The following is a 23,903-nucleotide window of genomic DNA, read 5'->3' as shown; positions in this document are numbered from 1 at the left end:
ATAGATATCGCTATCCCACTGTTTTCATTGCGCTTTATTTACTTAACTAATGCATTGAATTTGAGAAAAAATTTAACTGTAACCGTGTTAAACGTAAAAGCAATTCTCATTGCGGAAACAATAGTTTCATCTTTATTACCAAATATAATTTAAATACTAAAAACTATGGAAGAAAAAATAAAAGCATCCTCATTTTATATTAAGTAGTGACTTGTTAAACGAAGAGAGATGAAGTATTAATTTGCAAAGCAATTTGACCAATTGAAAATTAAACACTCATGGCAGTATTTGGAAATCAAAATGACGTTAACTTTGGAATTCAGTCAAATATAACTATCTGACAGAAACCCCATAACAAAACATTGACTTAGTCAAAACACGCCTTCGCTTGTTTGAATTTGAGATTTGAAAAATCAAAAATGCCCTACATAAATGGAACTCATCGCAAAACGCTTTTCACCAACATATAAGCACACTAAACTGCGCTAACTGACAAACAAAATTAACCAGACAAAAAAACTTAATTTACCAAATGTCTCTGATGATCTACATTTTGAAAATATAATATAAAGTTAAATGATTCTCTGCACGACAAACGGTATTTCGTTGTTTTGCATAATAGAAAATACTAAGCGCTTAGTGATTGATATTCGACCTATTCAATGCCACATGTAAGTGTCAAGTGAACGTATTCTACGTTTACATCTAGACGGCTGAGCTTAATAACAAATTGAAACATGAATGTTTTTGAACAACTAAATTAACATCATGAAACTGAGAATATGTATTTATTTTTTTTCAATTTCTGTGCATATTAAAATAAAAAGTAATCAAATACTTAAACATAGGCACGATCATGTAAAGATATCAAGAAAATATATGTGTTAATATTCAATTTATACCTTGATACAATTTTCTTCACTTACATGCACATTTCCTACGCACCGCAACAGTTTATTGAAAATATGATCTATTGTTAGGATCTTTGCTTTTCTCTGATTGGTCTGCTACGTTGTAACCTTCTATCGGTGATTTGGAAATAAGTATACTGTATATTACCGTATTTTTAATTATTAATTATATTTCCATGATTTTATTTTTGCTTTGTATTTTAATTCAATGCTGAAGAAAAATTTTCAATTTGATTATTTGACTGTTCTCCCACATTGAATATTTGATAACAATATGCAACATAATGTGAAAAACAATTTCAAGTAATAAAAGTGGAATAGGGGCGCAATCAATATTGTACTAGAGGTATAAAATTTTGTCGACAAAAAACACTGAATGAATTTCAAATGTTAATATTTTAACTTAGCTTAGGTAGAATGTCAATTGCACATTGCGTATTGCTCAGCCGAATGCTAGAATTTATGGTATTTCGAGCAATAGAAGTATACATGCAACTTTGTTTCGATCATTACAAATGAGCAGCCTAAGAAAAGCATTAGCTAACTAACTAACTAATTAACTGTATTTTCATTCATTTCCACTTTTATTTTCATGCTGACAGTAAAAATGATGACGACTCGCTGAACCGCCACGTGCTGGCCTGAAGTCGACTGGTCCAAAGCTGCACACTTGGCCACAGTGTAGAAATACATCTGTAACTGGATCTGATGCGATTTGTACTTCTGATGATACTCTGACTGACTGACAGCTTCTTGCATGTTTAGTCACTCTGTCTGACGGTATTATTCAATAAAATTCAACGTCGCCTATTTATTCTCATACGTTGCAGCTATTTACCCCCACGCGTGAACCACTTTTCTACTCATCTTTCTCTAATGATAATATAATTGTGGAAAATTGAAATTCTGAGTTCTTTTTCTCAAACACGTGCTCTTCGTAAAATTATGGAAACAACTGCTTTTGCTTAAGCAATACAGAACAAAACGGCACTTGATCATCACTTTATAATTCAAATTACTTCGATGCGTTGTCAAAATTGTTCCTCTTAACAAGAAAATCAAAATTATAAGCCCAAGCATCGAATTTCTTTTTCCATGCAACTTCGTCCGCAAAACAAATCAAATAAATAAATAAATACAATGCAAAATAAAAACGTTTCCGTCCGAAAGATAAAAATTCTGTGGTAAGCAAGAAACAAAGAGAAAAAAAGGTTTCCTTTTTATTATTATTTAATCAGTTCAATAGAACTTGTACATAATGGAGAGCTGTTTTTACCTTGTTTGTTTGTTTGTTTGTTTGAAAGTCGGGATTCACTTGATATCAACCGCCTTAAGACGCCACGCAACAGTGCTTACCAACAACAACAACAACAAAATTCAGAAACAAAGAAAAAATATTTTTCATCGCACACAACTGACATTATACTGTGTGCGCATGCATGATTGGCGCCAAAAATAAACGGGGAAAAATTTTCTTACTCTCAGTGGGGGATGATGAAAAATGCGCGATGTACAGATCATCAAAACATATATAAATAAATAAATAAATAAATAAATAAAGATATGTATGTATAGTCAGTCCACAGTCGTCAAAATTGAAATTACGTAACTAGCATTATCCTGCATGCTTGTTGTGTTCTTCAACAATCTCGTATAGGTATATTGACATGAACGGCTGAACAACAGGAAACAGTCATTACAGTACAGGAAAAGATGGATGAGATGATCATTTAAATTCAGATTCGATCAAAACTTTTGAATATTTTGCATAGCGATCCGTGCGCAAGACGAACTGAAAATCTTTCAAATTGATACGCTTCATCCTGGGACGCGTGGTCGACTGAACATAAAAACAAATAATAATAATAATAATAATATATAATTATCAATATATTACAATAAGACAAACAAAAGTTCGACATATAATAAATAAAACAAAAATAGTCACCTGAAATCGAATCAAACCTTCGGCCGAATTGGTTGCCGTGCCCAAGGAGAAGCTGCCACTGTTCGCCCCAAATACACCCAAGGCAACTGGCTGCTGAGAATCGGACGCACCGGCTGTTTGCTGCAATGGACGCTTCCTGGATGAAGCCAAAGCCGCCTGAGCAGCTGCATTCGCACTGCGGTTTCTCAGTTCTTCTTGTTCTGCCTTTTGCAGCTGAACAAAACAACAAACCCCATTAACAAACCGCATGCATGACCGAAAGCAATTAATAAACACTGGAGGGATAATATTCGAGTAAAATTTGCTTTAGCTTGCCTCTTTAGCGCGCTCTTTGATCCGCTGCTGTTCCGAATCACCAATTTTCGATGAGCGACTTTTCGCCATACGGAACAGCAATTCCCTCTCCCTTTCGCCACGCCTCTTTTGACACTGCTCATTCAGATGTTCCAAAAACCTCAACTGACCCCTGACATCCGATACTTGATAATAAAATGGATTCGTCTGAAATCAAAATAAGTTTTTTTCAAAAAAAAATAGAGTAAAATCAAATTTAAAAAATTCAGGTAATCCTCAAAGGGTATGTGTATACTCACGCGCAAATTTTCAGTCCGATGTTCAGCTGCTGCGCACATCTTTTCCAACAAACCGCGGAGGCGAGTTTCACAAGCTATTGACAACAGCTGACAACAGTCCGGCTGGAAGCTCTCAACATTCACGCCTGAGCAACTGGCTTGCATTCGCTCTTGCAAGCTGGAGAGGTCCAAAAACGTCGGCTCTGGACCACAACTTTGCATCTCCGTGCTGAACAGATCCGCTGTAGAGGCAAGTATTTTTTGCGATTCTTCGGCTAAATTCACACCTCCCATCGCTGCTACATCATTAATATCATCCTCAGGTTCTCTGCGAAATATACACGCATGTGAATGAATAAATAAATGTAAACTGAAAAAATAAAATAAAACAGTAATTCACTTTTCCGTCACAGTCGAAACGGAATGTGATTTTCCAGAATCAGCTGAGGGTTGTTGCTGTTGTTGTAGTAGTATCTGAGGTTGTTGTTGTTGTTGTTGTTGTTGTTGCTGGTGTTGTGGCGTTGCTGACAGCAATGATTGAGAACTCAGCGCTATGCTGCTGCTGCCATTAATAGCTGGAGAGGTCCGACTGTTAGCAGCAGTTGCAACGGCAGTGCTTTTGTCCTGAGTGTTTATAATTTCGGAAACAAATGACGGTTGTGTCGGCAACGGTGCAGGCCTGAATGGCATTTCCACAGATGTCGGCTGGCATGAACTCAGCTGATGAGCCACCGATGGATACTGTTGATGCACCTGAACGCCGCCTTGGTGCAAGCCCATGTTACCCGCCATTGGTCTCACGTTCACTGGAGTAGCTACAATATATGGACCGGATATGTTTGCCGAAGCGGCTCCAGAATTGGTGGAGACCGCTGGACAAACAAGATGCTGTTGCTGATGTTGCTGCGTTGGTTGCGATGTTGAGATCGACACAGTACGAGATGGCGTGCTGAAAAAATTCGGCGACGTCTTTGGTGAAGGATGTGCGCAATTGGAAGCATTCGTCGGGTGGATTTCTGTATCATTCAAGCCTTCAATGACCAGATTTCCGGCTGAAAATTCTCGTTGAACAGATGGCAAAACAGACTAAATTAATTTCAATTAATCAAATGAATAAAAAAATAATCAAAAAGTTATAAAGACTTCGAGAAATGGCAGCAAATTTGCTTGCGGTTTTGAATTTAGCACCGCAGGAATTCGACTGGTAAATGCAGGTGGGCTAATCTTGGACATCTACAAAAAAATAAAAAAAAATTTTCCCCGACAAATCCAACGAAGCTCGGTGATGTGGTTCATCTACCAACAAATCCCGGACAAGCCTGTTGACTTCGTTGATGACGCTCGGATTGCCCTTGTCTTTGGCAAGTCGGATGAGGGTTTTTAAAAAGCTCATGCACTTCTTCTCGCCTTGGTCCAGGGAAATTGGAGTTGAATTTCCAGCGGGCGTTGGTGCTGGAGCACTTTGATTCTGAGAACCGTGGTGATAACCAGAGGCAAGAGTTGACGATGTCGATACAGGCTGTCGTTGCTGCATGTACGAAGTATGGACAATTGTCGAAGAATGATGCTGCGCAGTAACCGAGCTAGTAGTCTGTTTCGGTTGGGATGAGCTGACAACGATCGTTTGAATTGGTAGTTCCGACTTTACCTGCATTATTTTAAACAATAAAAATTTTTTCAATAAAATTCCAAAAATCAGCAGCAACGGTACAAACAACAACAACTTTAAAAATCTACTACTAATACAAAAATAACTTAAACAGTAGATCACAACAAAATAACATACAACAACGTGTAACTCTGAATAAGTGTTATCAAAAAAAGTTTACCCTAAAATCGACTATCATTTCATTCACATTTTAATTACAATTATTTAATATTTTCAAAGCACTTTGAGAAACTTCTTCCATTCCCAAAACTTCATAAACTGACCAACTGTTTGTTCTATAACAGCCAGAGAATTTCGCACACAACCACAGGATTAAAGTTTACTATGACAATGTTTGGATCAAACTCTAATTGGTAAGATAAGTATAAAAAAGTCCACATCAACAATTTTGAAAAGTTTATTATTCATTATTGTATAAAAATGAACAGAATTCATTTCCATCGTTATCTGAAAAGTCCTTCAAATGTTTATGAAAGCATTTTTCACTAGTCATCATGTTAAAATTGCTCAAACAGATCATTTCAACGACCTCAACAAAGTTGTTCGCCTACTTATCAAAATCAAAAACAGCAAAGAATAAAAAAAACATCCACATATGTGATGTTACTTTAATTCAATTTAACTGCTCAAATCGGATGAATTAAACAATATTCTTCCATTGTCCAAGTGTTCGCTTTCGTTATTTACAGTAATCACAACTGATTATCATCTGTCAACTCTCAATCATACTAACATTCACTCAAAATGAACAAATTTGAAAGTGAAAAAAACTACAAAACAGGAACAAAAAAATAGAACTGTTTTCGAATTTCCCACCGTTTCATTTACAATTGCAATGCATGCATATTATTTGCCACCGGCTGCATAATAATAAAAGACAAAAGTAAGAATGTCCAAAACAAAATAAATAAAACTATTTGCACAGTTAAGCAGGAACAATTATTTAAACAAAATAAAAGTCCTGCTAACTGAATTCATCTGAATCTCAAATGCAAAGCATAAATAATAATATCAATGAAAAAAAGGTAAGAAAAATGTTGTTAAAATATCCACGTTAAATTTGGAAAATAAAATACAAAAAAATTGCTTACTTGAACAGGCAAAGATGCTCCGCCAGTAACCAATACCAACTGACCCGTAGTAGTACGCAAAATCGTTGCCGCTGTTTTCGGAGCTATGCCGGTTTGTGCAGTCGAGATACCCTGACTAATGCTTTGCGTTTGCAACGTCTAATGCCAAATAAAAAAACATGTATGCAAATAACTTTTTCTGTTTTCAAATAATTTAAATGAATCAATTAGTGCGAAAACTATTTGTGGCGTGCAATAAACAATTCGATGCGAAATCAATTCATGTCGCTTTAGGTAAATTAAAAACATTACTGAAACAGTAGCCAATTTATAAATTCACAGATTTATTCACTTGTTAACACATGATACACAATTAGTGATTCATGCACAGATTTATAATCTAACAGGTATAAGTTGAATGGTAAATAAATTTCAGAAAAATGCTACCACAACTAAACAGTGAAAGTAAGAAAACAATTAAAAAACAAGCATACTAGACATGATAAACAATACACAATTAAAACTATTCGATTTCATATCGTAAATAATAATAATTAAATCTGTTAGAAAATTATCATTGAAAACTTCACCGAAAAGTAATATTTTACTTACCGAGTTTTGCAACAGAGGCGTTCGCTGACGCAAGTCAACGCCACAAACAGCTATCGTAGCAGGCGTTGTCAAAGATTTTTCCAAAGATGTAACTTGTGCAGCTCCATTAAAACGGGGCTGTGGTAAATTCCCAGGCATGAGATTCGTTGTTCGCATGAAACTCAGTGGTGACTGAGATGTCCTATTTAATGAACACATTGCAGAAGAATTCTGTTCAGTAGCATTGCCCGAACGAGAAGTACTCTGCAAAGTAGCTTGAATAATTGGCTTCACGTCGGTAGATTCAAGTCTTCTCCGAGAGGAAGCCATATTTTCAGAACTTTGAGATCCATTTGTATTCCCATCAACATTTGAAACGATGCGAAAATAACTACGCGCCGGTCCAGGGCTGACAGTACGTGAATGCGATTGTTGAATGAGCGGTGTTCTCTCGCCTCTGCCACCGTTGACATTACTTACAGCATCCTTCAGTGACACACTGTTTATAACAGAAGGTAATTCAGAAGAAACCGTGATATTCGGCTTCCACAAGGCTTGACTTGCAGGACCATTCTGATAAACAAAATTAGTATTTATCGACGACAGAGTAGATGGCATTCCAACCTGCGATTTCTGTGGAGAAATCAGCTCAGATTTCAATGTTCCTGATATCTGCTTTAAAGCAGCTTCGTCCACCTCACTATTCAATAGTTTTTCTAGGCCACCCACATCACCCATGCTTTAGGAGGACACTAAAAACTATTGCCAATTGTACAGTAAAAACCAATGAAAATCAGGTACAACTATTCTTACTGTTTAAATGAAATCTGTTTATCTTAAGTTATACTGTAATTAAGCAAACTAATATTTTTTACATCAAAATTCCTTTCTTATTTTATTAATTCTTTCATTACTAGAACACTACTGTTAAATATGCACACCACAAAGCTATTATTAAAAAAAATTATCTCGACAAAACACGACAAGATTTCGCATAGAACAGACGATTATCTAACGTTTGCTTTTAAAACTTACAGAAAAAAGTAAACTAAATTATTTTGAAACAGCATTATTTTTTTCTTTGTTAGAAGAAAATAATTTAACATTGTAGCTTTTCAATATGCGCTACTACTAGTATTGTTTACTGTTTGCAAATCTCAACAAACTGCTGATGCATAAAGCGTTTAATAAATTGCGCATTAAGCAGTGAAAATACAAAAATATTTACATAATTCTGAAAATCGTTTATAACAATCAAATGTATGCTACATTACATGTCCAGCCCATTTTCAAAATGCGCATAAAATATTACATGCGGCAATCAGTTATAAATACAACAAAGGCCTTGACCAGTATATTGATTACCATGAAAATTTATGTGGCCGCAGCTCATTAAACAAGAAAGTTGTATTAGTTTTGATTAAATACTATACAGTTGAAATTACAATTGTAATGATAAATAAATGCTTTCCATAAGATAAAAACCATAATATAGAACTTATTTCATAAAGTGCTAAAAACAATAGGTCAACAAACTACTGTATATAATCAAGTTTAAGTCAATGAATCACAAAAGTTTACCATTAAAAAATATTTTGCAACGTATATTAATATAAATATAACAACTTTTAAAGCTTAGAAATACAATTATTAACTAATTTATACATTATCTTTTAAAAATATGCTTCATACTGTAACTTTCAACATACTGTAAATTTTTATTCACTAACAAGAAAACAAGCATATAAAAATTCCATTTCACTATGAATCTTACAAATTACCATAAAATTATTATTAAAATATTAATATTTAAATTTTCGCATTCATGTTGAAGCAAAATGGGGAAGAGAATTGGCACAATCGACTTGCTGCATATTTTATTGTTGTTTAATATGGCATAGGATCAGAAGCAGTGCATGCTGAAAAAATAGGTTAAATAAAACGCTGCAAATCGTAAATTTCGAAAACAATCCCCAATGTTCATTACAAAACATGCATTATAACTGAATAAATAAAGATGAAAGCAAAAATTCACTTCCAAGTAAAGCGCAATGCAAAAAATAAAATCAGAAATGCAGTAGCAGTAGTTAACAAACCAAGTATGCTTTTATCATGCTGTAAATAAAAAACAGCTATACAGTTTTACCCATAAGATAAAACAATTTGCCCATCAACCATACTTGTCAATCATTTTCCATTTTGATACGCGCTGGCAGTAATACTTAACAAACGGAAGGTATCTAGAACATTAATTTTTGAACAACAATTGTCAAATTTAAAAAAATTTAAATCTTTAATTACCTATGTTTTATAGTCAATTTGATTTCGATCATTCTTTCAAACTACAAAGATGATGTTCACAAAACACAGAAGCGGATAAAGAGAAATTTCTTTTCCTAAAAAAAAGCTGTACATCACCATAACTTTTAATTGACAAAGCCGCTTCATAACCATTTCATAAGCCGATAAAGTCAAACAATAAAGTGATGAAAAATAAAGTTCGTTTCTTTGCGGTGTTTTGTGTCTGTGGAAATACTGATCCGGGACAACGCGTCATGCTGATTTTTACAAACGAAGCTAACAAAAATGTACCACTTATTTTCCCTCCCGTATTGCTGGATGCTACCATGATGAAAAAAATCTGAATGCTTGATGAAGCATAAATGAAAACCATTAAACTGCCATGCAGCTCAGTTCAGCGTAAACACAAATTTATATTTTTCCATGCTGTCAGACAATTTGCCAACAAAAAGTGTTCATCTATTCCACAAATAATATAGATCCTGTACTTAATGAAGCCTGCTTTGTCTAATTATTGTCGACTTCTCTATCAAATAATTTTAATAATTCGTATTTAAATGAAAGAAAAAAAAATTCAAAAAACGAAAGTCATGAACTAATTCGACTGTAATGCTATTTTCATTTAAATTTCACAATTTTTTGTAAACCTATTTTTATCGTAATGGGAAACAAATTATTCTCATAAAAGTATTATATTTTTATATTTAACATAATTACTGCATTATAACTGTTTTTAAGAAATTTATTTTTTTTTATTTTCTGAACAATTTTCAAAAAAATTTCATCGTACCTGCATTTTGTTTTGACTGTAGTACCTAATCACACGTCAGCTCAGCCAATCGGAATAGTACACGTTATCAGTGTCTTCTTGGCTGAGGTCGTATTTATTTATTGCCTGCTGGAGTTGTAGTGTTCTTTTGGTTGTTCTCTTGCGTATCGACTTCGCCATGATGTTTATTGGACTGTTGTTCGGTGAGTGTTTCGTTCAGTTGAAATTGTTTTTTTTCTTGTGCTATGCTGTACAGTAAGAAGTAATTGTCTGATTTACCGCGTAGGTGTATTATAAAATTCAGTTTTCTAATTTATTACTTTCGTGCCTCACTTCTTGGTACTTCTTTTTTTATCAAAGAAGTAAATAATATGTGAGGAAAATAATTACGGAGTAGCCTTCGGTGTTGAACGTAATAATGTTCACTACAACCATCCTCTGATATTCCTACATGACACTTTCTGTTTACTTTGTGGTAAAACTTAATCGACACCGAAATGCATTGCTGTTACCGTTTATCAGATATAGGCGTGTTGTTTAGGAGTATTTCTTTGCACATCAGCTTTGTACGATGGAAGCAGTGATGTCGTTGATTTGACTACTTCAAACTTTCAAAGTAAAGTTATAAATAGCGATAGTGTGTGGGTCGTCGAATTTTACGCTCCATGGCAAGTGTCGGCGGCATATTCATTTAACCATTTTAATAAATATTCTTTGTCATGTCAGGTGTGGTCATTGTAAAGCATTCGCTAGCGAATATGCGAAGGCTGCCAAAGCTTTGAAGGTATTAGTCTTGTTAAATTACTATCCTGGCTAACGGTCTTCATTTATGCAGGGCATTGTAAACGTTGGTGGAGTGAACATGGATCAACACGCAAACGTCGGTGCGCCTTACGGTATCAGCGGATTTCCTACTGTAAAAATTTTTGGGGCTGACAAGCAAAAGCCAACAGAATTTCAAGGTATTTTACAATTTGTCTTTATACTTTGGCCACATACTGAGATGCAGTGGTTTCAGGAAGTCGAACTGCTCAGGCTGTTGTTGATGCAGCATTCAACGAACTGAAGAAAATTGTTCAATATAGATTAACGGGGAAACGTTCTGGGTCGAAACAATCTTCTTCCGTAAGTTCTTTTCGAACAGTAGCACTCAGTTGTGCACAGCATTTTATCATGATGACTTATAAGTCCGTGTTTCAAATGAAACAATATGAATTACAGAATCCTTATCTGATAATTAAGCATGAACATTATACTTTTCGGTAGCCTTTTTCTGCAAGAAGAGTTGAATTGATTTGATTTTTACTTTAGGGTAGCTCGGACGATGTCATTCAGTTGAATGATGCTAACTTTGACAGCATGATCACATCAAGTGATGACATGTGGTTGGTGGAATTCTATGCACCTTGGTGCGGTCATTGCAAGAACCTCCAACCGCATTGGGCTTCTGCAGCAACTCAGCTTAAAGGAAAAGTGAAAGTAGCTGCCATTGACGCTACTGTAAACTCAGCAACGGCCCAGCGCTTTGGAGTAAGCTTGTTGCTGTATACTGAAGTTTTATATCGATAATCTCAACAACACCTTGTTTTAGATTGCAGGATTCCCTACCATAAAAATGTTTCCCGCTGGATCAAAGAGACTTGACGAAGATGTAGTAGACTATACCGGTGGTCGTTCTTCGAGTGACATAGTACAGTGGGCTATGGATAAATTGGCGGAAAACGCTCCACCTCCTGAAATTAAACAGGTAATTAATTTAAATGTGAATGAGATTAAAAAGAAGAAAATAATAATAGCACAGTGGAAAATGTTCGTCAAACGAAACTTACCGTAAAATCATTTCAGCTGTTGAAAAATGAAGATTTGAAAGAGGCTTGCGAAACAAAGCAACTCTGCATAATTGCCGTGTTGCCGTACATTCTCGACTGCCAAGCGAAATGTCGAAACGACTACTTGAACATGTTGAAACAGCTAGGCGAACGCTTCAAAAAGAACATGTGGGGGTATGTTGGACATTTCAATAATCATTGTGTTAGTAGCATTACGCAGGAGTAAGCTGATGATGTGTTTGCTTTTCAAGATGGCTCTGGACTGAGGCCACTACCCAGACGGCACTTGAAGAATCACTAGGTCTTGGCGGATTCGGATATCCTGTAATTTTTCGATCTGACGTGATGGAAATTTTGATCATATTTCAATTTGTTGATTTTTCTTCAGGCTCTCGCTGCGATCAATGCACGTAAGATGAAATTTGCGCTTCTGCGCGGATCGTTCAGCAAAGATGGAATAACGGAATTTTTAAGGTTTGAAAATTATTAATTTTTTCTAGCTTTTCTTTTCAAATGTGTATCTTGCGTGTGCACTGTGCTTTCAGGGAGCTTTCATACGGTCGAGGATCAACTGCACCCGTGAAAGGTGCCCAACTTCCTGCTATTGTCGAAACGTCTCCTTGGGATGGAAAAGATGGCGAAGTACGAAAATTTCTAATTTAACCAAAAAAAAAACAGAAATTTATTGTGTGTTGTAAATTGTTATTTCAGCTTCCACAAGTGGACGATATCGACGTCAGTGACATTGATCTCGAAAAAGATGAACTTTAACACCCCTGACTGCTGCTGATGATTTCTGTAACATAAAAATCACAGTTGTTGTTACCTGGCCTCACGCTGTTTATTATTATTATTTATTGTTCTTCGTTTTGTTACTTCGCAAAGCTTTCGGTTAGTTCAATCTGGATTTAATTAATAAAAACTTTGTTAGCTATTTTCTCGTTTGTGCAATCAAGAACAACACATTCGCAGCGAAACTGGCCACTTGTTAACGTCATATTCCAACTGAATCAATCTAATCACAATAACAACAAACAAAAAAAGCCGAAATTTAATAATAATAAAAAACAGAGGAAACAAAAAAGCTCTTACTGCTTTCGAAGCATAGAAAATGCGTACAAATCAGGACGATTGATTTGCAACCAGTGATTCAGTATGTCGTTTGCATTTTTACTTGAGATTTTCTGCTTGCTTTTCGCTGAAACAGACCCTTTTGGAAAACATACACTGCGCTGTGTGTGTAAGAAGCCGACGAAGCTTACCAGCAAATGATGACGGCCGTTGCTCATTCATTTCCTCTCTTCGATACTCTGCTCAATTAGTTAATTAATTCATTACGCAAAAGAATACAAACCGAAAAATATGATGCTAACCTTCAAACTGGGCATAGTATGCTGCGTAGGCAGTTCGATGTGCCTGACTTTGCAGGTGAAGTTTTCGCGTTCGTACATCACCTTTAAATTTTCGATTACAATATTCACAAAAATATGGCTTCACCATCTGCTGAAATGGTACATTTCAGTGGTAAAAATTTCGAATAAAATCAAAATAATAGCAAAACGAAAATACATCGCACAGAGAAGAGTATTATGGCACAGTAACAAATGAGATTCAAGTTTAATAGTAACATAAATATATAGTTGTTACGGATGACAAGTGCAATAAGATAGAAAGACTGTTATCTAATAATAAAATCTGTAGATGATGATGAATAAAGTTGACAGTAAAAAATATAAATAATCAAATTTTGCAATCAGCATCTCACAAATTCACAAAGGCAGAGAAGGGTAGTGAAGATGAAAATAAAAATAATAGTGAAATGAAATAATAAAAAAAAATTCAACTGCTTTCCAAATTATACGCTTGGGAATTTATATCTCCGAGCATTTCGCCGTATTTAATACGCTGGCCAGAACTGACGCTGAAGTGAAAATCTGCAGGGGCTTCAAAGATGAGAACAACACTAGAGCCGAGACGAAAATCACCCATTTTTCTACCTTTCTCAGTATCATATCCTGGACTATAACTCAAATCAGAAAGAGAGCCATGTCGCATTCCTTTTTTGTTCGTTTTCAAGTCTTCCTAAAAGAATTTTAATTTGAAAAAACAAAATCAACTTTTCCCCCTTGTAAAATCAATAATACCTCGAATACAATATTGATACTACCAACATTAGTAGCACCAACTGCGCACATGGAAAAAAATCCATGCAACCAATGGCCAATGAGATGGACACGCTCGTTCAGGCAGTACAAGTTGCTAACTCGTTGAACAATTCTTTGGCCAACACTGAGCAAATTTCCTAAACAAAATTTAAAAAGAATTTTAAGCATAAAAAATTAAAATTAAAATTAAAACGAACCGGCAATGTGGCGGCGGAATGTCACATTCCAATCAACGGGCGAGTGAAAACCATGATAATCACCTGGTGCCAAATAAATTACACAACTATAAAGTGAAGTCATCTTTTCTTCCTGTAATATTAAAGTAATTTAAATGAAGAAAAAACATAACAAATTTTCAGTATAAATAAGCATGAACTTACAAAATCAATACCAGGAATTTCCACTTGACCAAAGAAATCATTTATGTGATACGTGATTCCTTTGATTTGACTAAGCACACCGTCTGAGATTTTTCCACACCACTGAACAACACCGTCGGCAGGAGAAACCTTGAAAAGTACATATATATATATACTATTTGAATAAATTTTTGCAAAAAAAGTATGCATTACTCACCAGTGACACATCGGCAATTGGCCTCAAGTCTGGACGAATTGCACGTCGAAAAAAATCTTGCAAACTCGGGTATGCGCGCAGATCGTCGACGACGGCTTCGTTCAAATTGCACTTGTAATAGCGCACATAGGCACCGAGCAGTGGTCGTCGCAGAATGGTCGGAATTTCCATACTGTTCACCTTGCCCCAAGCTCTGGACAAAGGCTTCAACGGCAAACTGCGATACACTTTCACCTTGATTGAAAGCATTGCAAACAGTGAATAAAAAGAAGACAAATTGGCTTGCTTTCTTTACTTTCCAAGGTTTCCAATGGTTCACAGAACCCTTTTCTCTGGAAAACCTTCCATAGACAATGTAGGCAATTCCTACAGTACCAACTGAGCCTGCAGTCGCGAAAATAGTCATCGGTATGCGATTAATCCAATAACGAAGCATTTTCAACGTTCATGAGCATTCTTCTTTTTTTAAAAAAAGCAGTAAAACAAACAATCATCAAACGCTGGCATTGGAGCTGTTGTTCATCAAGGGCAGTGTGAATAATTCTAAACAAACGATTAGCAATGATGTGAAAGAGAGAACAAACAGAAGCGTAAAATTTCCAATAATGAGATGTATGTACGAATGTATAAAAAATACGATATTAAGCGGCACAACCGATGCAACAATGAAAATGAAGAACAACAAACACAATTCGGTCTGAATCATACAATTTTTTTAATCATACTGGCAGAATAGAGGAACTTCAGCGTTTTTTCTTCTTTTCTGAAAAAGAAACAAACACACAAAAAACAATACACACTCTCCTTTTCTACCCATACTCGAGACAGCTACAGAAAAAAATTACAGTAAGAAAAATAAATGTTCATGATATGAATTAATGTGAACATTGTTGGAAAACAACCATCATCTATCTTTCTGTTTCTCTTTCTCTCTACTGATGCTAATTAATAAGAACGAACTTTCGGCTGTACCCAATCGACCTCAGCTTTGTCGAGAGTTTTGTCAATGACTGGACGGTATTCGATTCTTGTTCTACCCGTCACTTCATCCATCCAAACCATCGAATGCTTACGCCAGTGCTTTTCGAACGGCAATTTCGTTTGCCCATCCAATGGCTTCGAATAGTCGAACTCGTCAATACGTTGCTGTAGAATGCAAGAATGAAAAAAAGAAACAATAAGCACCAATTTTCAATTTAAATAAATTTCAACAATCAAATGGTTGGAATAGAATCGACTATTGGAAAAAAAAATTTTCTTTTTTTACTTTGAAATCTTCACGGGCATGCGCACCACGACTCTCTTTACGAGCTTCGGCACAATTGATCGTCTGAACCGCATTCAGCATTAAATTTTGCAATTCAATCGCCTCGACCAAATCCGTATTCCATATCAGCCCACGATCGGACAATTTCACATTTTCCAACTGTTTATAAATGCCTTCCATTTTCTTACATCCTTCCTAAAAAGCAAAATCAGAATCAAAATAAAAAAAACTGCAAAAAAGTGGAACAAGAAAGACAGAAGAAAAAAAAACAACCAATGCTCACTTGCAAAACTTCCCCAGTGCGAAAAACGCTAGCATGCTCTTGCATAGTTTTTTGCATTTTCAAGCGCAAATCCGCCACAGTGATGGTTCCGTTGGCTTGTCGGAGTTTGTCCAAATTTGCCACCGACCGTTCGCCGGCGTTGGCTGGCAAATCTGGAAACTTCTCGCCCGGCTTGCAAGTTTTAGCAATGGTCAAAGCGCAAGCGCGTCCAAAGATGACCAAATCCAACAACGAATTGGCGCCTAGACGGTTGGCACCGTGGACGGAATGCGCAGCCGTTTCACCGGCCGCGTAAAGACCTTGAATTATTTGATCACCGCTACCCGGCTTGAATGTCAAAACCTGAACAATAGAAAAATTTACATCTGTTCGTTCAGATTTCACATTCACATCACGACTGTCAAACCTGCGCAGTGTGGTTAGTAGGTATCCCACCCATGTTGTAATGAACCGTAGGCAATACTGGAATTGGTTCTTTGGTGCAGTCGACGCCGGCGAAGATGTGCGCCGTCTCAGCAATGCCTGGCAAACGATCGTGAATCAAATTTGCCGGCAAATGATGCAACTGCAGGTATATGTGATCTTTCTGAGCACCGACGCCACGACCTTCGCGAATTTCAATAGCCATAGCACGCGACACCACATCCCGAGATGCCAGATCTTTCGCATTCGGTGCGTAACGTTCCATGAAGCGCTCGCCTTTGCTATTGATCAAATATCCACCCTCTCCACGCACACCTTCCGTTATCAAACAGCCAGCCCCGTATATACCTGTTGGATGAAACTGAACAAATTCCATGTCCGCGTTCGGAAGGCCAGCGCGCGAAACCATTGCCGTTCCATCGCCTGTAATTAAAAAAACCAAACAAAACAAATACTTCATTTGAAATACGCATAAATTAATAAACACACTTACCAGTGCACGTGTGCGCTGATGTGCAACTGAAGTAAGCCCTTCCGTAACCACCGGTGGCTAAAATTGTATTGTTACTGTGGAAACGATGCAATTTTCCATCTTCCAAGTTCCACGCGATCACACCAACACAACGATTCTTATTCATCAAAAGATCCAACGCCAAATATTCAATAAAATATTTGCAATCGTAGGCCAACGTTCGGCCGTACAGCGTGTGCAACATGCTATGGCCAGTTCGATCCGCCACGCAGCACGTACGATGCGCTTGACCACCACGACCGTAGTCCAGACTTTGACCACCAAAAGCTCTCTGATATATTTTTCCTTCCTTAGTACGACTGAATGGCATGCCGTAATTTTCCAACTCCAACACAGCCCTACAAATTGATCAATTTGCTAACAATTTCAAAAAACCCCCATTTGTGATACGAAAAATAAACAAATCTATTTCACTTATATGCAAATCTTTAGTAAAATTTATCTTAAAACAAATTGAACAGTTGTAAAGCGCAATTCTGCAACAATTCGTCTAAAAATCGACAAATTCATCGACAAAGTAAAGAAAATTTAACTTTATGTCAAAAGTAAAACTAAAAAAGAAACAAGGAAAAAAAGATTTCAACAAACTACTAAGTCGGTCACACTGACAAGCCTGAATAGTAGAAAAAAAATATACATATATAACATAAGCAACATATAACATATAAAATTTAATAAACTTTAATAACATATACGCTTATTAAAACAAGAAAACCGCATGCATACAAGCAAAATATAATGTAAAACATGATACCTTGGTGCTTCACGACACATGTAATGAATCGCATCTTGGTCTCCTAACCAATCAGAACCTTTCACAGTGTCGTAAAAATGCCAACGCCAATCGTCTGGTTCCATATTACCCAGTGCAGCATTCACACCGCCTTGAGCAGCAACTGTGTGACTGCGGGTTGGAAAAAGTTTTGTCACTACGGCAGTTTTGAATCCCGCCTCGACTAAACCCATCGCAGCCCTCAGCCCGGCTCCTCCTGCATAAAACATTATTTAAAATCAACAGATCAAAATTAAAAAAATAAACGTTAAGAATACCAAATAAAAATCATACCTGCACCAACGATAACCGCATCGTATGTGTGATCTACGATTTCATAGCCGGAAACAAATCTTCGCGATTCATAACTACTGTAAGCTTGAGGGTTAAAGAACAAACAGCGCTTCAACAAATTGACATTGACACTGGAAAGTTTGGACATCATTTTACCAATTTCTGCTAAACAAACAAATGATAAAGTTTACAATTTCAACACGTCCAGTGGCACTCGCCAACTTCAACAACACGCTTTCAAAAATACAAGTATAAAATAACATAAAAGCGCAAATAAGAAAATTATTTCACACAAATGACATTTACAAAAATATACGAATGATATTTAAACGTAATTGAACAATTGCATACATATTTTCATATTAAGCGCTTACGCGAGCGAGCACAAATTTCAATTTCAAAAAATATTAAAATAAAATTCAGCTTCTACCCAAGAGCATGGGGCATGCTCAGATGAACAGTTTAAAACAAAGTAAACAAACTACTAAACTGAAGTAATCGTTGCTGTAATACTGTAGCCAACGTTCAATGAAAATTCCTTTTGAAAATCAAGTATTATTACTGCATATTAAAATTATTTGTTATTGCATGAGCTCAGTGGTCATGCTTTAGCATGCAGAAATTGAAAAACTTATTTTTTAAGATGTCAGAGTAATACTGAAAGTAAAAATATATCTATCTTTTTATGAACAAGCTCGATCAAACTTGCTTATCATATTGAAGAAAATTTTACAATATGATTATAGCTCCTTTTATTGACAATGACATTATGACAGTAATACGGTTTTTAACGTTCTTTTAATTTTCTTTTTAAAAATAATTTCATTTCTGAAAGCAGTGCTTGAAATGTTTTTCTTTCAAAACTATTTTTAATGGACATCATTACGTCGACAAAAAATGTCCCATTATAGATAAAAATTATTTAATCAATATGTCAGTCATGAATGTAGAGTAAGAAGCAACTTCATTAAGGTGAACACCTTAACAAGCATGAAATTGCTCAAAAGTAAAATCTACGTAACCATAAAAGCAAATGTTCTCCCCATCACTGTAAACACAGATATTTTATTTCAATATGCAAATTTCACATTGTCCCAACGCAATGCATGTTTTGTTATTCAAAATCCGCTGGCTCCAACTCTTCATCAGATATTTCCACATCTTCATCTTCGACAATATGTTTCGCCTACACATATGACAAATAAGCAATACAAACAAAAACATAAAATAATAATAAGATTATTATTTTCATACTGGTTTCCATGCAGCGACTAGACCACTGTTTTCAGCAGAACCAATAAGCCAAGGAACACGTGGATTCCAATCGAAGTCGAGAACATCATCCCGACGCGCATAGTGGACAAACTATAAACAAAATTATATGAATAAAAAAGCTTGTTTCTGCAAAAGACAATTAAACATACCAAACTTTCCGACACAACATCTTCATCATCATAATCACAATCTTCACCAACAAGTTCTTCTCCAATTTTACTAGAAAAATTACTCATGAAAATCTAAATCATACCATCATATAATATTCAACTTACGATACATCATATACTGCCACTCCTACTCCTTCAATAATACTTGCAATCATCACTTCATTCAATGGACTCCACATGACCTAAAATTCAGCAACAATAATAATTAAATGCTTCTGCTTAACAATAAGTGAACAAAATTCAAAATGCTGAAAATCTTAATTTATATATTGTAAAGTCAATTTTCAGTTGTTTTCAATAGCAACATTAATTATGCACTGATGTAAAATTAGTGAGAAAGCAATTTTAGCGTAACTATCTTAAAAATAAGCATACCTTGTTCACAGGATGTTCCGGATAATAAGTGTGCAATGGTCTATAAGTTTTTCTCAAATCCCAAAAACAAATTAGCTAAAAGAAATAAATAAACTCGTGTATATGGATGTGTATGTATAAGCATAAGTATGTGTGTAGCAATAACGCACAGAAAATTATGCAAAATTAATAGTCGTTTGATGCAGCATGAAAATAATAATGTTGAATTAAAATACCTTTTCGTTCGAACCAGTAGCCAATAGGTTTTCGCTGTATGAATTAAATGAAAACGACGTAACTTCATTATCGACATGAGCCGGAAAGTTATGAATAGTCATGTCACTTACACGACCATCCCAACTATAAATAAGAACAATTATTGCATACAACTTGCAAATAATATATTTTCACAAAATCATACTGGCACAAATGAAATGTGAATATCATCACTTACATGCAAAGATGTCCATTTTTCAGTGCACCACCAAAAATATGTTCCTTTTTTGGATGCCAATGAATTTCATTGATCAATGCAGTAGATTCGTAGGTTTGCGACGATTCAGCTCCAGCTGCAAAATCAAATGACTTAATCGTTCCATTCAAATTCACTGTAAGCAGTAGACCAGCTTTTATTGGATTCCATGACAAAGTCCTTCCTTCAGCTGGTTGTTCACCATGTAATTTGACCATTTGGCGAGGTGCAAGAAAAGAACGAACTAAAAGCAACAACGTGTAAATAATAAGCGGTTCAGTAATTTTGAAAACACTGCCAAATTGAAATTACATTACTACTGAAAAAAGAAATTACTTCTGAATGGTGTGTAATATTTAGAATTATGAAATATGTAAAATGAATTCGCACTTCAAATTAATAGAGTGCATTCAAAAATAAAAACTTTTCAATTGAATATGATTAAAAAATAAATTAAAATAATTTCACAAATGAAATAAAAATTACTCAAGTAACCAACTTAATACCACCGAGTTTAAGCATTCGGTACAAAAAAATTCAAAATGAAAGCAATGAAAAATATACCATCGTTGTCTCCATCTTTGCGTAAAACAGCATAAAATGAAGGCGTTCCAAAAGCCAGGATGCTTCCTTGTTGAGGCATGTATTTCACACAATTTACATAATCGTCAACAGGAAAATCCAACTGTCTTTCAATCAGCACGCCATTGTCAGTTTTGCAATAGTCCAGAAATCTCAAAACATTATCTCCTTCTGTGAATGTTGTCACAACAAATTCTTGCTGAGCAGAATCAGCCGAGTTTCTGAAATTGAAATTTTTCATTAATAAACTATTCAAATAATTTACAACATTACGTACGCTGTACTCCACTGGAAAACGTCACTGGGCGAAGGAACAAAGGTATCGGCCAACTGAAATGCACACATTAATAATGGTTTGTGATGAACATCGTTCACTTACTTCGTCATAAATGAGATGAACATTCTGTGTCCAGGTGTAATTTCTTCGCACAGATTCTATTTCAATTCCAACTTCGGGAATTTCCATTCTTTTGGATTTAACAGTAATACTGTAATAATCGATATGATTAAAACAAAATATTTTTACAATGAAATCAGTAGAAAATATTTCCACTTGGTACTGCTAATAGCACTAAAAATTTTTATAATAATTACAGCGACAGTTATTAACAAATACCGTAAGATTTTATATATAATATAAGTAGGGTGTTCTTTAGATATTGCACCACTGAAATTATTTAAAAGTAAGCATAATAAGTTTTGTAATTATTTTTTATCATGTAAATTATAATTCTATGCATTTTTATTTCTTCATTTTTATTTAATAAAATAAATTTTAATGTAATAAATCCGCTTTTAATTTACAGTATAACATGCTAAACATCATTATTTTTGTATTACTGTAGGTAACGTGTCATGAGTGATTTTCTGTTCATATCATATTATTCATTCATTGTATGCAAAAATCGTACCACAGAATCTGATATACTGATTTATTTTAGATATATTTGTCTTTAAACCGACTGGACATCCTTGAATCACCAAGATGGTCAGGGAAGACAAAACAACTTGGAAGTCAAACTATTTTCTTAAGCTTGTGGTAATGTTTTTTAATTTTTTTAACGTTTTAAATTATTTTTATTACTATTTTTATATTTTAAATGCGAAGTTGAATTATACTTTTCGTATTTTTACAATTCGTATGAGGTGCATATATTATTTGGCTGAAAGTAGTTGATTCATTTTTGATAATTATCGTTGATGTGCTGTTTGAAAATTTAGAAATTTTTGGAAGAATATCCAAAATGCTTTATTGTGGGTGTGGACAACGTCGGTTCCAACCAAATGCAGCAAATTCGCATTTCCTTGCGTGGTCGGGCCGAATTGTTAATGGGCAAAAACACGATGATTCGAAAAGCAATTCGTGGTTATTTGCCGAAAAATCCAGATTTAGAATGGTAAGATGGTTCACTTTGAATGTGATTTGTGAATTCAATTTGAAATGTTTTCAAGTTTGATCCATCATGTTGTTGGGAATGTCGGATTTGTTTTCACCAATGAAGATCTTGCCGAGGTGCGTGATGCTATAATTGCGAAAAAGGTTTGTTTTTCTTTTCTGTTTTATGTATCGTTGGATTGGAATAATTTATGTATTATGCAGGTAGCTGCACCGGCTAAAGCTGGAATTGTGGCGCCAATTGATGTACGATTGCCGGCACAGAACACAGGATTGGGGCCTGAGAAAACATCTTTCTTTCAAGCTTTGAATATTCCAACGAAAATTTCTAAGGGCACTATAGAAATTTTGGTAAATTATCATCTTTTTCGTGTATTTCTTGTATACGTATACCATTGATATATATATATATGTATATATTTTAGAATGATGTTCATTTGATCAAAGAGAACGAAAAGGTTGGCGCAAGCGAAGCTGCTTTGCTCAACATGTTGAACATTCTACCATTCAGTTATGGCTTAGTTATAAAGAAAGGTTTGTTGAATAATTTTGAGAATGAATAGCATTTCTCGTGAAACGGTACTTTTTTTTCTCTAAATTTTAGTCTATGATTCCGGAAGTGTTTACGATCCATCAGTTCTGGACATAACTTCAGATTTCTTGTTGGGTAAAGTTCAAGAGGTGAGAAATTGCATAAATTATCAATTGAAATGGTAATTGATTAAAAGAAAAATTTTCACATCATCAGAGTATTCGTCATATTGCCAGTTTATCGTTGGCAATCAACTATCCAACAGCCGCTAGTGCACCGCACATGATAGCGAACGCTTTCAAGAATTTGCTGTCCATCGCTGCGGTCACTGACATCACATTCAAAGAAGCGGAAAAAGTGAGCAGCAGTTGTGTTGTTGTTCATTCTTTAAAAAGATGCGTATTTTTATATTATGATAGTTGAAAGAATATTTGGCTGATCCGAGCAAGTTTGCCGTAGCCGCAGCTCCGGCAGCAGCAGCGGCGGCTTCTTCGAAAGCAGAAAAAGAAGATTCATCATCCAGTAAGAAGAAAGAAGAAAAAGTAGAAGAAGAATCAGATGAAGAAGAAGGAATGGGTGGATTGTTCGATTTTTAAGCTGTCGCTTGAAAATATGATGATGAATAAAAAAAGGAGAATAATAATAACTGATTTTGCTTCACCTTCTTCAGGCAGATCGAACGTAATAATAATCAGTCAGGGTAGGAAGAATGAGTGTATTATATGACTTTATTAAAAAGAAAAAAAAACAGTCAACAAATAATAAATTAAAAAAAATAAAGTAAACGAAACACGTAGTTTAACAAACATGAAGGAGGGCGAGCGCATCTTTGGCAAAAGATGTATGTGTACATTACACACTGCGTGTTTACAACACAGAATGTGTGTTGCACCGAAGAGCACTTTACAACAAATCAACAACAACAACAACCTCAACAGCAGCAGCAGCAGCAAGCAGTATTAGTAGTAATAGTATATATATATATATAAGTAATATAGGTGTTGTTGTTGTTGTTTGTTGTTCAACAGAAAAACCGGTTAAGCTATAGGAGAGCTTGAGAAAAAAAAAGAAAATTAGAGAGGCAAGTGAAAACCAGAGGAAGCGAACGAGGCAATGTTGTGGAAGTGGAAATAAGCAAACAAATGAAATC

The 23,903-nt window shown here is 35.3% G+C and overlaps 6 protein-coding genes across 6 annotated transcripts; 1 reads left to right on the top strand and 5 right to left on the bottom strand.

Annotated features, from left to right (window-relative positions):
• Positions 1-2,647: 2,647 nt before the first annotated feature.
• On the bottom strand, positions 2,648-3,112 carry Tsp_06977 (conserved hypothetical protein). The gene is made up of 3 exons (XM_003380782.1): positions 3,104-3,112; positions 2,877-3,072; positions 2,648-2,751 (listed from the first exon to the last, which is right to left on the bottom strand). Exons 1-3 carry the CDS (start codon positions 3,110-3,112, stop codon positions 2,648-2,650), a joined length of 309 nt encoding a protein of 102 aa, XP_003380830.1.
• A 53-nt stretch (positions 3,113-3,165) lies between these two features.
• Positions 3,166-7,499, bottom strand: Tsp_06976 (putative transcription initiation factor TFIID subunit 4). The gene is made up of 8 exons (XM_003380781.1): positions 7,386-7,499; positions 6,783-7,334; positions 6,192-6,329; positions 4,732-5,079; positions 4,575-4,664; positions 3,832-4,517; positions 3,453-3,801; positions 3,166-3,360 (listed from the first exon to the last, which is right to left on the bottom strand). The coding sequence occupies exons 1-8, from the start codon at positions 7,497-7,499 to the stop codon at positions 3,166-3,168; spliced, it is 2,472 nt and encodes an 823-aa protein (XP_003380829.1).
• Positions 7,500-12,169: 4,670 nt separating this feature from the next.
• Positions 12,170-13,160, bottom strand: Tsp_06975 (putative zinc finger matrin-type protein 5). Its single transcript, XM_003380780.1, has 5 exons — positions 13,034-13,160; positions 12,835-12,970; positions 12,584-12,665; positions 12,537-12,562; positions 12,170-12,314 (listed from the first exon to the last, which is right to left on the bottom strand). The coding sequence occupies exons 1-5, from the start codon at positions 13,158-13,160 to the stop codon at positions 12,170-12,172; spliced, it is 516 nt and encodes a 171-aa protein (XP_003380828.1).
• Positions 13,161-13,499: 339 nt separating this feature from the next.
• Positions 13,500-18,123, bottom strand: Tsp_06974 (succinate dehydrogenase, flavoprotein subunit). Its single transcript, XM_003380779.1, has 9 exons — positions 17,973-18,123; positions 17,661-17,895; positions 16,868-17,244; positions 16,358-16,797; positions 15,952-16,293; positions 15,669-15,863; positions 15,362-15,547; positions 14,206-14,334; positions 13,500-13,742 (listed from the first exon to the last, which is right to left on the bottom strand). Exons 1-9 carry the CDS (start codon positions 18,121-18,123, stop codon positions 13,500-13,502), a joined length of 2,298 nt encoding a protein of 765 aa, XP_003380827.1.
• A 963-nt stretch (positions 18,124-19,086) lies between these two features.
• On the bottom strand, positions 19,087-21,700 carry Tsp_06973 (putative histone-binding protein RBBP7). Its single transcript, XM_003380778.1, has 12 exons — positions 21,666-21,700; positions 21,442-21,492; positions 21,205-21,313; positions 21,091-21,155; positions 20,808-21,046; positions 20,226-20,487; positions 20,008-20,131; positions 19,793-19,867; positions 19,523-19,599; positions 19,397-19,466; positions 19,227-19,337; positions 19,087-19,158 (listed from the first exon to the last, which is right to left on the bottom strand). The coding sequence occupies exons 1-12, from the start codon at positions 21,698-21,700 to the stop codon at positions 19,087-19,089; spliced, it is 1,290 nt and encodes a 429-aa protein (XP_003380826.1).
• Positions 21,701-21,810: 110 nt separating this feature from the next.
• Positions 21,811-23,399, top strand: Tsp_06972 (60S acidic ribosomal protein P0). Its single transcript, XM_003380777.1, has 8 exons — positions 21,811-21,864; positions 22,047-22,222; positions 22,278-22,365; positions 22,426-22,572; positions 22,647-22,755; positions 22,826-22,902; positions 22,970-23,110; positions 23,173-23,399. The coding sequence occupies exons 1-8, from the start codon at positions 21,811-21,813 to the stop codon at positions 23,347-23,349; spliced, it is 969 nt and encodes a 322-aa protein (XP_003380825.1). The 3' UTR covers positions 23,350-23,399.
• Positions 23,400-23,903: the final 504 nt, after the last annotated feature.

Source organism: Trichinella spiralis (genome assembly GCF_000181795.1).
Source record: "Trichinella spiralis strain ISS 195 chromosome Unknown Scfld2, whole genome shotgun sequence".
Classification (NCBI taxonomy): domain Eukaryota; kingdom Metazoa; phylum Nematoda; class Enoplea; order Trichinellida; family Trichinellidae; genus Trichinella; species Trichinella spiralis.
The sequence above is the reverse complement of the archived record's forward strand: the minus strand, read 5'-3'. Positions and strand labels throughout refer to the sequence as shown.